We start from the raw sequence: 14,968 nt of genomic DNA on the forward strand, positions 1-14,968 counted from the left end.
ACTAATATGCTTAGGTCTGGCCGGATCTGTCGGATCTGCTTGTCAAAGTACGCCGCTTGTGTGCCCATTTGGGGAAGTCAGCTATGGTTTCCACCGTCCTTGTGGTACTTCAGCAGCGTTTGCAGCTTCCAGCTCACCGAGTGATCTGCGACGTCCTCATGCATTGGAACTCTACATTGCAGATGTTGGGAAGGATTTGTGAGCAGAATAGGGCAGTTGTTGACTATTAGCATCAACAAGGCCATCAGTATTCAGGTCAGACTCCACACATAAATCTCAGGAGTGGACATGGATGTGAGTGAGCGGCGATGATGCCATAGTTAGCGTCACCATCCCGCTTTTTTGTCTTCTGAAATGCTCTCTGCTCACAATCAAAGAGGATACATTGCAGGCGGAGCATGATGAGATGGAGCAAGGAACCATACTGGGTCATTACACACAGCCCAGCTTCATCTCATCCCAATGTGGATTGGGTGACAATGAGGAAGAGGAGGAGGAGGAAGAACAGGAGCTAGTATCCTGTGCTATAGATGGTACTGTACTACCTGCACAACTCATACTCATACCGTCTGTTCAGCGTGGGTGGCCTGAGGACAAGGAGATGGAGGAGGAGAAAGATGAGGAGGAAAGCATGGTCAGTTGTCCTCTTAGTGAGGACACCGAAGTCTTGCCTCTTCGCAGTCTGGCACACATGGCTGAGCTTATGTTACGCTGCCTTTCCCGTGACCCTTTCGTTGTCCAAATTTAGGGTGACAGTCATTATTGGTTGGTGACACTTCTACACCCACGCTGCAAGGAGAACTCTTAATCCCTTGCAAGACAGGCCTAATAAAATGGTGCAGTATGAGAAGACCCTTGATTCGGAATTATTAAAAAATTCCCATCTGAAAACACTGGCGGCAGATGTCACAGTTCGTTGGACAACCAAGGAGTACAGGTGAGAGAGACGCAAATGTGATCAAGCAGAGGCAGAGGAACACTCAAAGTTCTGGGACAGTTTACTCAGACCCTCCCATCGCACAAGACCTGATGCGTGGGGTACTTTCCCAAGGAGGGAAAAGTTGCGGAAGATGCTAAGGGAGAACCTTGCCGACCGTACCAACATCCTCCTTGATTCCTCTGTGCCTTATAATTATTGGGTATCCAAGCTGGACATGTGGCATGAACTGGCTCTCTATGCCTCCTGGCCTGCCCTGCCACTAGTGTTTTGTCAGAGCAGGTTTTTAGTGCCCCCGGTGGAATTAAACGTATAGGCGCATCCGCCTGTCAACTGAAAGTCCTGCAGGCTGACTCATAAAAATGAACAAGGGCTGGATTGGGCCGGACTTCTCAACACCACCGAATGATAGCAAAGTAACATAAACTCACATACAATGTCTTTTTTTTGGGAGGTCTAACTCTATTCCCATGCACCTGTCTTCACACCCAGACATGGGTATACACTTCCTGATTTTGTCTATTTGCGCTTGTCCTCCTCCTTTTCCGCATGCTCATCCTCCACCGCCATATCACCACCAATTGTACCATATCAACATATCTATGTCTCTTGCAAGGGACATTGGAGTTCCTCCAGATTTTTGGCAGCCGTTGCTTCACTGCATAGGTAAACAGTATGGGAGACCCCCTTCCTAATAATGGGAACATTGTTTTCAGGAGACCCTCTGACCTCTATGTCTCTTGCAAGAGGCATTGGAGTTCCTCCAAATTTTTGGCAGCCGTTGCTTCACTGCATAGGCAAACACTGTGGGAGACCCTCTCCTTTCTAATGGGAATATGTCATTACTGAGGCCCATCTTTGTGTGTCTTTAAATTGTTATTGGGGTTTTTCCTAAATTTTGGCAGCCATTGGACTCACTGCATACCCTATAACTGAATTGCAGACCCTCGCCTTTCTAATGGGAACATTTTTTTTTTATGGAGACCATCCTCTATGTCTCTTGAAAGGGGTATTGGGTTGTGTTCAAATTTTTGGCAGCCCTTGAAGTCACTGCATTCGCAATAACAGTATAAGAATCCCACTAGTTAATAATGAAAACAACAAAGCAGGGGCCGCCTGATGGCCCTATTAAAATAGTCTTTGGGACTTTCAGAGTCCCTCCATCATAAATGAAACAGAATGTGTCTGATGTGGTGTCACACACCACATGGCCAGATAAGAAAAAAGTCAGCTCACCCAGTCGGAGACCGCATGCAAGGATCAGTGGTGCCAAGTGGAGCTAAATCAATTAGGAGAAACATCCAGCGCAGGAGTATCCAATAAAAAAACTTTTATTAATCCATATAAAATCCAAGAGGCCAGTAGCATAAAAAAATCACATCCATGACAAGCAGGAGGGGTTCATTTCAGCAGCAACATTTTATATGGATTAATAAAATTTTTTTTATCGGATACTCCTGAGCTGGGTATTTCTCCCAATTGATTTACCTCCACATGGCCAGATAAGGTTGTAAAATGTTAATATGACATTTCCCGGTAAATGCAATTGTTTTGGTTGAAAGCAATGCAAAAGTGCAAAAACGCTTAAAAAAACGCTATGTGTGAACATAGCCCAAGGTGTGGAGGAGCATTTTTGTTTTTGGTTATTTATTTTGCCTTATATACAAGTCATTACCCTGGAAAGGATGTTCCTTAATATACACTACCGTTCAAAAGTTTGGTGTCCTTTAGAAATTTCATTATTTTTGAAAGAAAAGCACATTTTTTTTCAATGAAGCTATCATTAAATGAATCAGAAATGCGCTCTATACATTGTTAATGTGGTAAATGACTATTCTAGCTGCAAATGTCTTGTTTTTATTGCAATATCTACATAGGTGTATAGAGGCCCATTTCCAACAACCACCACTCCAGTGTTTTAATGGTACATTGTGTTTGCTAACTGTGTAAGAAGGCTAATGGATGTTTAGAAAACCCTAGAAAACCCTTGCACAAGTATGTTAGCCCAGCTAAAAACGGTTTGGCTGATTTGAGAAGCTATAAAATTGACCTTCCTATGAGCTAGTTGGAATCTGGAGCATTACATTTGTTTGCTCTATGAAACTCTCAAAATGGCCAGAAAAAGAGAACTTTCATGTGAAACTCGACAGTCTATTCTTGTTCTTAGAAATGAAGGCTATTCCATGCGAGAACTTGCCAAGAAACTGAAGATTTCCTACAACGGTGTGTACTACTCCCTTCAGAGGAGAGCACAAACAGGCTCTAACCAGAGTAGAAAGAGAAGTGGGAGGCCCCGCTGCACAACTGAGCAACAAGACAAGTACATTAGAGTCTCTAGTTTGAGAAATTGACGCCTCACAGCTCCTCAACTGCAGCTTCATTAAATAGTACACGCAAAACGCCAGTGTTAACGTCTACAGTGAAGAGGCAACTCCAGGATGCAGGCCTTCAGGGCAAAGTGGCAAAGAAAAAGCCATATCTGAGACTGGCTAATAAAAGGAAAAGATTAATATGAGCAAAAGAACACAGACATTAGACAGAGGAAGATTGGAAAAAAGTTTTATCGACAGACGAATCAAAGTTTGAGGTGTTTGGATCACACAGAAGAACATTTGTGAGACGCAGAACAACTGAAAAGATGCTGGAAGAGTGCCTGATGCCATCTGTCAAGCATGGTGGAGGTAATGTGATGTTCTGTTGCTTTGGTGCTGGTAAACTGGGAGATTTGTACAAGGTAAATGAGATTTTGAATAAGGAAGGCTATCACTCCATTTTGCAATGCCATGCCATACCCTGTGGACAGCGCTTGATTGGAGCCAATTTCATCCTACAACAGGACAATGACCCAAAGCACACCTCCAAATTATGCATGAACAATTTAGGGAAGAAGCAGGCAGCTGGTATTCTATCTGTAATGGAGTGGCCAGTGCAGTCACCAGATCTCAACCACATTGAGCTGTTGTGGAAGCAGCTTGACCGTATGGTACGCAAAAAGTGCCCATCAAGCCAATCCAACTTTTGGGAGGGGCTTCAGGAAGCATGGGGTGAAATTTCTCAAGATTACCTCAGCAAATTAATAGCTAGAATGCCAAAGGTCTGCAATGCTGTAATTGCTGCAAAGGGAGCATTCTTTGACGAAAGCAAAGTTTGAATGAGAAAATTATTCTTTCAAATAAAAATCATTATTTCTAACCTTGTCAATGTCTGGACTATATTTTCTATTCATTTTGCAACTCATTTGATAAATAAAAGTATGAGTTTTCATGGAAAACATAAAATTGTCTGGGTGACCCCAAACTTTTGAACGGTAGTGTATTTCCCAGGAAAATCCATTTTGGTTTCGTTTTTGTATGTTTTTTGTGTGTCCGTAAAAGTGGTGTAATACCTCTCACAACGTTGTTGACAGCAGTGACCTGGGAGTCAGAAATGCTTCCAGGGGTCTTCCCCATGCTGTTCCCATGTCATTTGAGCATTGTTCCCATCGATTTGGGTAATTTTTAGGCCCTCTGCAGACTGCCGGGGAGAGTCGCCGTAAAAATGCTCGAGTTTCCCATAGACTTACATTGGGCTCGTTACTCGAGCACTCGAGGATTCCAATTTGCTTGACTCCAACAATGAGTACCCGAACATTTTAGTGCCCGCTCATCACTAGTACAGACATGACTGCAGAGTACGCAGAGGCTTTTTGGCACAGTTATCCCATAGGCGGAGGTGCAGAGTACACGCACAGGCTTTTTGGCACAGTACTCTCACAGACGAGGCTGCAGAATACGCACACAGTCTTTCTGGTTTAGTACTTCCACAGGCGGGGTGCAGAAGACACAAAAGGCTCTTTGGCACAGAATTCCCACAGGCAGTTGTACAGAGTACACACAGAGGCTTTTTTGCAGAGGGCGCACACACAGAACCTAACACTGTCCCTCACTTCAGCTCCGTTCTGTCCCTATGCTAATCAGGGAACAATGGCGGCAACACCCGTGATCCGGCACTTATACAGGCCGGGTGACATGACAATACTTGGCATGGCTGTAATGGCTAAGAAGTACCCACAGCCCAAAAGCTTGCTGGTTGGCTGCACTGCAGCCTTTCAACATACTTTATTTGGCATCCGAACCCAAACAGTAAACCGGAATTACGGTAAAAAGTCCATGTTTGGGGTTCGGTTCCGGATACTAGGTGGCCAGGACGAACCCCGAATTTTTACTGTTCAGGTTCTCTCATCCCTAATTTTTAACATCATCTTTTAAATACTGTAATTCTCTAATTTTCAAATGAATAAAGTAATCTTATTTACAGATAGTGATAGACAGATAGATAGATGTCAGTGAGATATATAATCAGTGTTTTGTCTGTGTAGTTTTCTGTACTTGTAATTAGCTAATAAATATATAAATAAATTAAATAAATGGCATTGGGTCCCCTTATTTTTAATAACCAGCTAAGGGAAAGCAGACAGCAAAAGGTTAGCTGCCAGCTGATATTAATAGGCTGAGAAGGTCCATGGATATTTGTCCCTTCCCAGCCTAATAAGACCAGCCTCATCCGCCTCACAAACAGCTCATGCATTAGATGCATACATTTCTGACACTTAGCCTCAGCTCTCCCTGATTGCCATGGTGCGGTGGCAATCCGGGTAATAGTTTTGGGGTTGATGTCAGCTGTGTAATGTCTGCTGACATCAAGCCCAGGGTTTAGTAATCGAGAGGCATCTGTCAGGCACCCCAATTACTAACCCCGTAATCAAAATAAATAAACACACTCACAGAAAAGTCCTTTAATTGTAAAAAGTACTCCCCAACAATTACCCACTTTTACCCATTTATTAACATAAACAAATGAACCACAGGGGTCCACCACAATCCATAATATGGACATCCCACGACGATCCCCGTCTTCCTCATCCAGTCTTTGGTGCCTCATTCACAGAACGCAGCTCCATAGACTGGAGCAGCAGCCACTATCGGTTTTCACGCTGTATAGCGCAAGAACCTGGCTGCTGTGAACTGCGGTGATGTCAGTAAGGTTATGGCAGTCCTCAGCCGCTGAACTGCGGTAACCTTACTTACGTCATGGCTCACAATGTGAGAACTGGCAGTAAGCTCTCACGCTGCAAGTGGTGACGTCCGTAAGGTTACCGCAGTTCACAGCAGCCAGATTCTCGCGCTACTCAACGTGGCTGCTGCTCCAGTCTATGGAGCTGCGTTCTCTGAGCGGGACACCATAGACTGGACGAAGAAAATAGGGATTGTAGTGGTGATGTCTGACCGACACTGCTCTATTATTAACCCCTTGGCTTGATTTCAGCTGACATTACACAGCTGACATCAACCACAAAACCATTACCTTGATTGCCACCACATCAGGACAATCGGGAAGAGCTGAGGCTACGTGCCAGAATTGGCACATTTAATGGATATGCCATTTCTAGGGTGGTTGAGGGCTGGTTTTATTAGGCTGGGAAAGAACCAATATCCATGGACCTTCCCAGCCCTCAGCTGCCTGCTTAGCCTTTGCTGGTTATTAAAAATAGGGAGCACACAATGTCATTTTTTTGGGGATGACACCTTTTTAATACACAGTAAAGGCTAAGCAGACAGCTGTGAGCTGATATTAATAGCTGGGAAGCTCCATGTTTATTGGCCCCTTCCCAGACTAATAAGACCAACTCACAGCTGTCTGCTTTCCCTTAGCTGGGAAATAAGGAGGACCCCATGCCATTTTTTCATCTATTTATATATTTAATAGCTAAATACAAGTACAGAAAACTACATACGCAAAGCACTGATTAAATATATCACTGACCACTTTCTATCTACATAGTGCTGCATCCCTTTATTGGCACCCCTTAATTTTTTTCATAGACGGTACAATATCTTCAGAAATACATGGAAATGTACCAAAGTTATATCCTTAGGATTTTTTAATTAGTGGTCCAAAGTAATACAACATTGTTTTTCATCTTACATGTTCCAATTTCAAAGAATAAATAGCATATGCAGCAATAAAGGCACCCTTAATTAATACTTGTTTGCACACCCTTTGGCATTGCTGACAGCCTCCAAACGTTTCTTGTAGCCATCTAGAAGCTTCTTGTACTTCTCAGCTGGATTTCTCTCCCACTCTTCCTTTGCAGTTTGTTCAAGCTATTGAATGTTTGCAGGGTTCTTTATCCCAAAAGCAAATTTTAGCTCACCCCAAAGATTTTCAATCGGATGAGTCAGGGCTCATTGCTGGCCATTTTAAAACAGTATTTTTTTTTCATTTTTCAACCATTTCGGTGTACATTTGGTTGTGTGTTTTGGGTCATTGTCTTGCTGGAGGACCCATGATTTTTGACTCAAAACCAAGTTTTCTTAAACTGAGTAGGACATTTTGCTCTAAAATCTCTTGTTAATGCTCTGATTTCATGATTTATGTGATACGGTTAAGGCCTCCAGTACCGGATGCAGCAAATCAACCTCACAGCATTATGGATCTTCCACCATGCTTTACTGTTAGTAAGGTGTTCTTTTCCTTATAAACTTCATTGCGCGTATGGTCCTTGGTGAAACCATGACCCCAGACTGTTCCAGATTCACCTTCAGGTCTTTGGATGTTTGGTGTGGTGTTTTTTCCACCTTTCACACCAACCTTCAAAGACAACTCTTGTCAATTTTCCTCTTACCCCCACATCCAGGGAGGTTCTTGACGGTTCCATGCTTGGCAAACTTCTTAATAACATTGCGAACTGTTGAAACTGGGATACCAAGGTATTTGGAGATGGCCTTATACCCTTTGAAAGTATTTTGTTTGCTAATAATAGCAGGTCTGATGTCCTCGGACAGCTCAAGTAACAGGGCCTACCATGTGGCTTTTTAAAACACTGAAATTATCATTCATTGGCTAATTCATGTCACTTGGGCATCGACAATTAATCACAGGTGAATCTCTTTTGTGATTTATCACAGGCGATTCTAAATGTGCTTCCATACAAAATTATTGTAAACGGTGCCAATACCAGTAACACAGTAAGCTTTAGGTTTTACTATTTTTACCTATCATTGTTATTTGTTTAAATTATTGTTTATCATTTGCTCTTTTGCATTTAAGAAAAGTGCTCTATACAAAAAAACTGTTTCACTTAATTCATTGTTTTCAGGAGATATTCCACATTATGTACTTAAACTTCATGGGTGCCAAAAGCGATGAACAGGAATGTATATCTGTTCTATTCTGACAGTTCTGGCTGTAAATGTACTGTATTTGACTGATGAAATATTGGGTTTCCTTTGAGATGTGTGCGTAAAAACCGGACAGCAAATGTATGGTCTATGTGCCTTGCGTTTTTTTTCCTTCAATGCATTGACTTACTGTACATTGTTGAGTCTCGGCCGTTATACGTGGTCATACTCAGCATATTGCCATTTTTTCCTCAGCCCAGTTTCAGATGAGGAAAAGCTCACAGATGAACACTGCCTCACTGAACTATATTGGTGCAAGTGCAATGAGATTTTATTTTTTCTCACATTGCACTCGCCGGATTTATATGCAGATGTGAGCAAACCCTTAAGCCTAGTTCAGGACCTGAGAGGTTGAAGCATGACACAAGGATTTAAAAAAAACCCGCAATCATGTTTTAACCCCTTAGACAATCTCACTTGCACTAGTTAAAACCCAGCGTATTACTTTTGCTTAAACTGTTTATTTACAGTGGATCTGTCATAATTAATATGGTGCCCTATCTGTGAGCAGCAAAAATATAGAGTAGAAGGAGCTGGACAGATGACTATGTAGAACTGTTTGGAAAGAGTACGTTTAAAATGTGATTTATTCATATTTAAATCTGCTTTTTGGAATGAGTCCAGTGGGCGGTACCACAATGTAAGACCTCCCCCTAGACTCCTACAACAGCAACAATAGTTATACAAAATTATTCCCAGCCAATAATATATCAGTCTGCTCAGCTCTTTTTTCCTCCATAATATGATGACAGTTGAGCAATACTTTCAAAGTGGCCGTTATGAAAAAGAAGCAGTTTTGGAAATTCATTATAAGTGAACTTACCATATAGAAAATTTTGAGAAATTCAAGATTGCTTTTCTTGCCATCCCTTCGAAACAGATAGGAATATACATACACATTATTATTATTATTATTATTATTATTATTGAACAGATTCTTACCGTGGGTCTCTTCCACTCCATCCCTTGTGCCTTTTCTGTATCTGGACCCAACTCTTCCATTTCTTTGCCGAGGGAGGACTGCTCAGCTTTAAATTTTTCATCTTCAAATAGTTTATTGGATGCCAGGCACTCTGCCCTCAGCTTCTCAAAGTCCTGATCTGCAAATTTTATTGGGTTCTCGGGGGAGCCAAGACCCTCTGCTTTGGCCCTATCTTGGGCGATCTTAGAGGCAACTCCAGACATGATGCAAAGCTCTCTGTACTGTAGTAGATGATTATAGGGGATAAACGGGGAGGTATTTATACACAGTTATATGCATAATAAAACCCTGGAGGAATGAATGACACACATGATATGCATGACAAGGATATATGCCTGACAGGACTAAAGCAGTATTAAAAGGAAATATAACTTTGGGGCAATTCTAAAGGGCTGGGAATTGAAGGTTGACATAGGGCTCATTTAAATTTAAATCGATGAGCATTTCATGACCAAGCAGGGTCCATCAGATCATGGCAGACTCCAGAGACCATAATAACTCAGAATAATTGATGGTGCAAAATGAGGGACTCAACTTTACTTCTGAGAGGTTATTTGAAATTGTGATTTTTCCCACCAAAAATACCCTAAAATAGTGATGAGCGAGCACTAAAATTCTCATGAGCTTGGTTCTCGATTAGAGCAGGTCAGACGCTTGGACAGCCTCGATTCGAATAACGAGTATAATGGAAGTCAGTGGGAAACTCAAGCGTTTTTCCAGCAGACCCTACACGGAGGGCTGAGTAGCAGGAAAATCCCTGAAATGGATGAAAACAGTGCTCCATTGGAATGTGAACAGCATGGGCAACATGCCTGGGCGCATTTCTGACTCCCAGGTCGCTGTTGGGAACAATGTTGCCAGAGTATTGCGCCACTTTTACAATAAAACATCCAAAACTGAAGAAAAAAATTATTTTTTGGAAAGAATGTTAGAATATCATGGAAAAACAATCTGTTTAAAATGTAACTTTTACTAACAATACAATAAAATGCTAAACAGATATTTGACCACTGTAACATACCTGGCGGCGTCCTTGCATGGTGGTCCATCTCCCACTGTGCAAGAGGGCGCACTTGATCTCCTGTCCAGAATGTCTCTCTGGCTTCCCTCCATGCTGTCTGTTTGTGTCTGTTTCTGCTGCTTAAGGGCGGCGCCCGATCACTTCCTGCCTTTTGTACCTGCTGTGGGTCACACCCCTTGTGCGTCCTCAGCCTATTGCTGTCTGTCACTTGGTATATAGCTCAGCAGCTCCCTTCTATCCCTGCCTGTGCATAGTGTTTCCTTCAGTGTGTGCTTGCACTCTGAAGGTGCCAGGTCCCGTCTCTTGTCTCCTGCTTTTTGTATCAGTTCCCGTGTCTGAACTGAGTCCTGTATGTCTCCTGCTTTGCGGTATCAGCTCCCGTGTCTGAACTGAGTCCTGTATGTCTCCTGCTTTGCGGTATCAGCTCCCGTGTCTGAACTGAGTCCTGTATGTCTCCTGCTTTGCGGTTTCAGCTCCCGTGTCTGAACTGACTCCTTTCTGTGTTCTCTTGTCTGTCCTGTCTGAACACGCTCCTAGCCTGTTCCTCTCGCCTTCTAGTGGCCGATTTCCTAGACCCGCTCCTGTGTCTGGTCTGTCCTGTCTGAACACGCTCCTTGCCTGTTCGTTCCGCCTTCTAGTGGCCGATTTCCTAGACCCGCTCCTGCGTCTGGTCTGTCCTGTCTGAACACGCTCCTTGCCTGTTCGTTCCGCCTCTCTGGGGGCCGTATTCCCAGACCCGCTCCTGTATCCCTCTGCAGTGTCGGTCTCCTCCGTACACTCAGTTCCAGTCTGAACTCTCTCCTGTCCTTTACCTGTTTTGCCTCTATGTCCGTTCCCTTCCTTTTTCTGCAGAGTCTGAACTCGTACCTAACTCCTGCTTATTGTCTCTGCAAGTACTGTGTGAGTATCTGGCTCTGTCTTTCCCTTCCTGTCTGTTCCGTGTGAACAGAGCCCTGTCCTCCCTGCTCAGCCTTGTCGGCACTCTAGCTGTGCTTGCCTGTAACCCTCTGCCTGTATTGTTCCTGAGTCCCGGTGTGTACTGGGTCCTATCCCGCCTGTGTTCCTACCTGCTAGTGCCTCCCTGTCTGCACTCTAGCTGTGCTTGCCTTTACCCCCCTGCCTGCATACCCGCCTGCCTGCATACCAGTCTGTGTGCCAGCCTACCAGCCTGTTCCTGTATTCCCCTGTGTGGGTCAACAGCCGTGTCCGGGGTCTGTCCTGGAGTAGCACCTGGTCCCTCTGCTCGGTTCCTCCTTGGTGCACTGGCGTCGTATGCCGTCGTGCGACCCTGGTCGGATCGGGTGAATACTTAGTCACGCCCCTCCAGGCATTCACTCTCCGGCACGGTCCAGTGGAATCACTACAATCACACGCACACGCCGCTTAGCCCGGGCGTGTGCATAACAGCATGCACAGGCCATGGTTCCCGTTGAGCCCCACGGCCTTCGCTCTTTGAGAAGTTTTTCCAGCGAATACATGCATTAAAATAAAATAAATAAATTTTTTTCCCCCTTTAGCTGAGTTCCAGGCGAATTACGCACCCGTCCAGATGGATCTATCAGCCCTCGTTCCTGCGGATCCGCCACGTTACTATGGGGATCCAAGACAGTGTCGTGCATTTGTGGAGCAATGCATGCTACACTTTAAGGCCTACCCTCTCTATTTTCCTTCCGATTGGGCTAAAGTGGCCTTTATGATTGACTACCTAGCGGGTGATGCCTTGAAATGGGTCACCCCCCTATGGGAAGCATGGGATCCTGTCATCCTTGACCTGCAGGCCTTCCTGGTGGCCTTTCGTATGGTCTTCGAGGACCCTAACTCTGAAGCCCCTGCTGAAGCTTCACTTCCCAATATCCTGGAGCAGCCCCGACGGGTAATGTGTGTGGGTAGCGCAATAGTCCTCCAGCCCAATGAGACTACTGCCCACCCAGAATCCTCACAGGGTGACTACGCTTTCCGGAATACTTCTCTCAACCTCAAGAGGCAGTCCAGACGTGCTAGACTTAGAGGCAAGCCGTCACGCCAGGGTCTGTCCTCCCTGAGACCTCCTGACCCCAACCTTGAAGTCCCTACTGAAGCTTCATCTCCCTGTATCCCGGAGAAACCCCAATGGGTAATGTGCGTGGGTAGTGCACCAGTTCTCCTGGCCGAAGAGACTTCTGCCCATCCAGACTCCACACAGGAGAACTTCCTGCACCCGGCATCAGATGCTTCTTTCTCTTTAACCGGTGTGCATGTCCAAGGATGCTCCAAAGCTGTGGTTACCTCAGAGTCTGTGCACCTCTACTACCTGGCGGAGGATCCCCTGTTGCCTCCTGAACCCTCCGGGATACCACTCGATGACAAATGGAGAGAGACTTCTCTACACCCGGTACTCAATACTTTGTCCGCTTCGTCCTGTGAGCCTGACAATGGGTACCCCAAAGTGGTAGTTACCTCCGAGTCTCTACACCCCTCCGACCAGGCGGAGGATCTCCAGTTGTCTCCTGAACCCTTCGGGGTGCTACCTGGTAGCGAAAGGACAGAGACTCTCCTATACTCTGTACCTGATACCTCGCTCGCTTCGTCCAGTGAGTCCAACTTAGTGTACTCCGAAGCAGAGGTTACTCCTGAGTCTCTACACCCCTCTGACCAGGCGGAGGACCTCCAGTTGTGTTCAGAATCCTTCGGGGTGCCACCTGGTGGTGAATGGACAGAGACTTTCCTATATCCTGGATCTGATACCTCGCTTGCTTCGTTCAGTGAGTCCGACCTAGTGTACTCTGAAGCAGAGGTTACCCGTGAGTCTCTACACCCCTCTGACCAGGCGGAGGACCGCCAGCTGTCTCCAGAACCCTTCGGGGTGCCACCTGGTGGTGAATGGACAGAGACTTTCCTATACTCGGTACCCGATACCTCGCCTGCTTCCTCCAGTGAGTCCGACCTAGTGTACTCTGAAGCAGAGGTTACTCCTGAGTCTCTACACCCCTCCGACCAGGCGGAGGACCTCCAGTTGTGTTCAGAATCCTTCGGGGTGCCACCTGGTGGTGAATGGACAGAGACTTTCCTATATCCTGGATCTGATACCTCGCTTGCTTCGTCCAGTGAGTCCGACCTAGTGTACTCTGAAGCAGAGGTTACCCGTGAGTCTCTACACCCCTCTGACCAGGCGGAGGACCGCCAGCTGTCTCCAGAACCCTTCGGGGTGCCACCTGGTGGTGAATGGACAGAGACTTTCCTATACTCGGTACCCGATACCTCGCCTGCTTCCTCCAGTGAGTCCGACCTAGTGTACTCTGAAGCAGTTGTTTTCTCTGAGCCTCTGCACTCTTCTGACCCGGCGGAGGACCTCCAGTTGTTTCCTGAATCCTCCGGGATACCACCAGATAACAAAGAGACAGTGACTTTTCCTCATTATGTACCTGATAACCCGTCTATTTCTTCCTGTGAGCTTGACAAGATGTACCTCGAAGCAGAGATTACCCTTAAGTCTCTGTCCCCCTCCAACCCAGTGAACGACTGGTCCTCGAATTCCCTGCGGAAGATTCTGGCAGGCCTGAAGAAGAGGGGGCGTAAGGGGGGAGGTACTGTAACATACCTGGCGGCGTCCTTGCATGGTGGTCCATCTCCCACTGTGCAAGAGGGCGCACTTGATCTCCTGTCCAGAATGTCTCTCTGGCTTCCCTCCATGCTGTCTGTTTGTGTCTGTTTCTGCTGCTTAAGGGCGGCGCCCGATCACTTCCTGCCTTTTGTACCTGCTGTGGGTCACACCCCTTGTGCGTCCTCAGCCTATTGCTGTCTGTCACTTGGTATATAGCTCAGCAGCTCCCTTCTATCCCTGCCTGTGCATAGTGTTTCCTTCAGTGTGTGCTTGCACTCTGAAGGTGCCAGGTCCCGTCTCTTGTCTCCTGCTTTTTGTATCAGTTCCCGTGTCTGAACTGAGTCCTGTATGTCTCCTGCTTTGCGGTATCAGCTCCCGTGTCTGAACTGAGTCCTGTATGTCTCCTGCTTTGCGGTATCAGCTCCCGTGTCTGAACTGAGTCCTGTATGTCTCCTGCTTTGCGGTTTCAGCTCCCGTGTCTGAACTGACTCCTTTCTGTGTTCTCTTGTCTGTCCTGTCTGAACACGCTCCTAGCCTGTTCCTCTCGCCTTCTAGTGGCCGATTTCCTAGACCCGCTCCTGTGTCTGGTCTGTCCTGTCTGAACACGCTCCTTGCCTGTTCGTTCCGCCTTCTAGTGGCCGATTTCCTAGACCCGCTCCTGCGTCTGGTCTGTCCTGTCTGAACACGCTCCTTGCCTGTTCGTTCCGCCTCTCTGGGGGCCGTATTCCCAGACCCGCTCCTGTATCCCTCTGCAGTGTCGGTCTCCTCCGTACACTCAGTTCCAGTCTGAACTCTCTCCTGTCCTTTACCTGTTTTGCCTCTATGTCCGTTCCCTTCCTTTTTCTGCAGAGTCTGAACTCGTACCTAACTCCTGCTTATTGTCTCTGCAAGTACTGTGTGAGTATCTGGCTCTGTCTTTCCCTTCCTGTCTGTTCCGTGTGAACAGAGCCCTGTCCTCCCTGCTCAGCCTTGTCGGCACTCTAGCTGTGCTTGCCTGTAACCCTCTGCCTGTATTGTTCCTGAGTCCCGGTGTGTACTGGGTCCTATCCCGCCTGTGTTCCTACCTGCTAGTGCCTCCCTGTCTGCACTCTAGCTGTGCTTGCCTTTACCCCCCTGCCTGCATACCCGCCTGCCTGCATACCAGTCTGTGTGCCAGCCTACCAGCCTGTTCCTGTATTCCCCTGTGTGGGTCAACAGCCGTGTCCGGGGTCTGTCCTGGAGTAGCACC

The 14,968-nt window shown here is 46.2% G+C and overlaps 1 protein-coding gene across 2 annotated transcripts in view; it reads right to left on the bottom strand.

The window, feature by feature from the left end:
* The window catches only part of LOC141257388 (calpain-8-like), a 260,656-nt gene extending 251,251 nt beyond the window's left edge, over positions 1–9,405 (bottom strand). For both annotated transcript variants that reach the window (XM_073671884.1, XM_073671883.1), the window contains exon 1: positions 9,100–9,405. In XM_073671884.1, coding sequence (XP_073527985.1) covers positions 9,100–9,342 — 243 coding nt within the window. In that variant the 5' untranslated portion in view covers positions 9,343–9,405. The remainder of the gene's footprint in view (positions 1–9,099) is intronic.
* Positions 9,406–14,968: the final 5,563 nt, after the last annotated feature.

Source organism: Phyllobates terribilis, unplaced genomic scaffold (genome assembly GCF_046119375.1).
Source record: "Phyllobates terribilis strain yellow unplaced genomic scaffold, ASM4611937v1 Scaffold_3__8_contigs__length_932513732, whole genome shotgun sequence".
Classification (NCBI taxonomy): Eukaryota; Metazoa; Chordata; class Amphibia; order Anura; family Dendrobatidae; genus Phyllobates; species Phyllobates terribilis.